General features: G+C 36.2%; 1 protein-coding gene across 1 annotated transcript; it reads left to right on the top strand.

Moving 5' to 3' along the window:
• The first annotated feature begins 1,941 nt into the window (after window positions 1-1,941).
• On the top strand, window positions 1,942-2,919 carry LOC135231786 (putative olfactory receptor 5AK3). Its single transcript, XM_064288968.1, has one exon. The coding sequence runs from the start codon at window positions 1,942-1,944 to the stop codon at window positions 2,866-2,868; it is 927 nt and encodes a 308-aa protein (XP_064145038.1). The 3' UTR covers window positions 2,869-2,919.
• The last annotated feature ends 341 nt before the right edge of the window (window positions 2,920-3,260 follow it).

Raw genomic sequence — 3,260 nt, 5'->3', positions numbered from 1 at the left:
TTCTGTCCTATATTCTGGAGAATTTGTTCATATAGTCTTCCAGCTCATCAGGTCTCATTTGCATCTAATCTATTATTTAGCCCATCTATAGTCTTTTATGGAAAAACCTGGTGGCATAGTGGTTAAGTGCTATGGCTGCTGACCAAAGGGTTGGCAGTTTAAATCCACCAACAGCTCCTTTGAAACTATTTGGGGTACTTCTACTCTATGGTTTAGGGTCACTATGAGTCAGAATCAACCAGAGGACAAAGCGTTTAGTTTTTTTGTGCTTTTGGTTCTCTTCATAGTCCTTTGTTTTAATGATTTTTATTTTCCCTAGGAAATCTATTACATTATTTTATAAATCGGTTTGGTAATCTTTGGTAATATTTTGTTCCTTGCTCTTATTTTAAATTGTTTAATTTCTTGAAATAATGTAAATCTGGTTATTTTATATTAAACAAACGAAAACCCAAACCCATTGCCATCAAGTCAATCCTGACTCACACTGACCCTAGAGGATAGGGTAGAACCGCCTCACAGAGTTTCCAGGAAGTGCCCGGTGGATTGGAACTGCCAACCTTTTGCTTAGCAGCCACAACACTTAACCACTACGCCAATAGTGTTTCCAGTGACCCTATAACTATGCCACTAAAAAAAAAAAAGGTACTTGATAATTCTAATATCTCAAATTCTGTGTTGTTCAATTCTGCTGTTTGTCATTTCTGCTACCTTTTGCTAAGGATGACTTCTCTTTTATTATTTTTTGATTATCTGCATTTAAGGTAGTTTTTATTGATTTGATCTGTGGGGCTTCTGAAGAACTTGGATTATTGGTGTGCTCTATTACAAGACTTTGCTTTATTCCTGCCAGATAGCCTAAGGTGCTTACAACCCAGGACAATTTTTTGTTAATTTCTCAGCTCGATAATGCAAATATAAACTCCAAATCTATATGAATTCCTGGTGGAATTTTTTTTTTTTTTTTTTTTTTTACTACCACGGTAGCTGTTTTCAGCTATGGACTAAGACTTCTTTACTGAAATGGTAACCTTCAAGGGCTCACACTATCTTTTTGGGTCCATCTACCCTGTGCATATCCAAGACACAATTTCTCATCCCCCACTTACCATTTTAAACCAAAAGTCAGAGTTTCCTGCGATGCCACAAGTCTTTGGAGCAGCCCAAACATCATCATGACCACCACTCTGGTTTGCAGATTCCTTTTCAATCTTCAGATAACAGGCTTTTCCTTTACTTGCTTGAGAGTGTGATATAACTGTAAAATGACCTTTCTTAAATTTTATCCATCACTCCCAGGGTTTTTACAGACCACTTTTACTCACTAATGTCTACACTATACATCCTGGTACAGATGTTTGAAGAGATTTTCAAAAATGATTTTATCCACCCTGGTGTTTGTTTTTTGCATGCATACTTGTTTTCTGTTATATGTTAGAAAAAATACGACAAAGATACTCTGAAGCCTTGAAACACATGCGAACCATGAACATATCTTATGTGAAATTGCTCTCTAATTCATGCTACTAATATTAACTTGCTGGTCCAGAATTAAATGACAAACATCTGAGAAAAGCTATTCGTTGTTGAAAATGCTACATAATCTTATTCGAATATTACTGTGTAAATATATATATATATCTATTTACAGTAGTTGGAAAGTGTGCTGATCCACGTTTTTTAGAACCACGTATATCAGGACTCAGTTTTCTCCCACGACAATCTTCTCCATTTTGAATGTAAATTGATGGCTCAAATATAGCTGTTTACCTGTTGGTTTCTTATAAAAGAAATAGAATAAATACACGTAAAGCAATAAACCTTTTTGTTCTTTACATGAAAACTCAACTCAAAAAAGTGACTGTTTTATTTCAATAAGTAACAAAGCTTTCCCTTCTTTTCTCAGTCTTTCTTTTTATCCTTCCGAGACTACTAGTAGCCATGACACAACAAAATGCCACGGAAGTAACTGAATTCTTCCTACTGGGATTTGGTGGCCAACACAAGTTCCGGCATGTCCTCTTCACTGTATTTCTAGTGATCTATGTGACCTCCATGGTGGGTAATATTGGGATGATCCTACTCATCAAGACAGATTCCAGACTTCAGACACCCATGTACTTTTTCCTACAACATTTGGCCTTTGTTGATATCTGCTATACCTCTGCCATTACTCCCAAGATGCTTCAAAACTTTATAGTAGAAAATAAATCAATATCATTCATGGGATGTGTAATACAATTATTGGTTTATGCAACATTTGCCACTACTGACTGTTACCTCCTGGCAGCTATGGCATTGGACCGATATGTAGCCATCTGTAATCCACTTCGCTATCCCATAGTCATGTCCCGAACCGTCTGCATCCGGTTGGTAGTTGGCTCATATGTCATGGGCTCAATAAATGCCTCAGTGCACACAGGATTTACATTTTCACTGTCTTTCTGCAAGTCTAACATCATCAATCATTTTTGCTGTGATATTCCCTCAATCCTTTCCCTTTCTTGCTCCAATATCAACATAAACATCCTGCTACTTCTTGTCTTTGTGGGATTTAACTTGACATTCACTATGACGGTCGTCATCTTCTCCTACATATATATCCTGGGTGCCATCCTAAAGATGTCTTCTACAGCTGGGAGAAAAAAAGCCTTCTCCACGTGTGCCTCCCACCTCACAGCAGTCACCATTTTCTATGGGACTCTCTCTTACATGTACTTACAGCCTCACTCTAATAATGCCGAGGAAAATATGAAAGTGGCTTCCACCTTTTATGGCATTGTAATCCCCATGTTGAACCCCCTGATCTACAGCTTGAGAAATAAGGAGGTAAAAGAAGCTCTGAAAGTGATAGGAAAGAAATTCTAGACTACACTCAAATTATTAAAATTCAGCACAACAAAGCATTCAGCATAGATGTTTTACAAAGACTTAATATTCTGAAACTGAAACTTGTTATCCTCTCAAATTAGCGCTGTCTCTTCAATACGTAAGATCTTAGAATGTGTGAAAAATAGGAAGAACATCTCCGGTATCTAATTTTTCCTGTAATATAGTTTGAGACACATATCTCACACTACCCATCAAGAAAGACTTTATTGTCTTTAATATTAAGAAGCATGCCTATATTTTACAAAGTATTTAATTTTTTGAAGGGTATTTCAAATGTTTTTAAAGACTAGAAAATCCCGTATTTGTATATAATCAATACTGAAATTAAAGTTCATTATTTTCCATTTATTTAAATAACTTCCGTAAAT

The sequence above is a fragment of the Loxodonta africana genome, chromosome 7, assembly GCF_030014295.1.
Source record: "Loxodonta africana isolate mLoxAfr1 chromosome 7, mLoxAfr1.hap2, whole genome shotgun sequence".
NCBI lineage: Eukaryota > Metazoa > Chordata > Mammalia > Proboscidea > Elephantidae > Loxodonta > Loxodonta africana.
The sequence above is the reverse complement of the archived record's forward strand: the minus strand, read 5'-3'. Positions and strand labels throughout refer to the sequence as shown.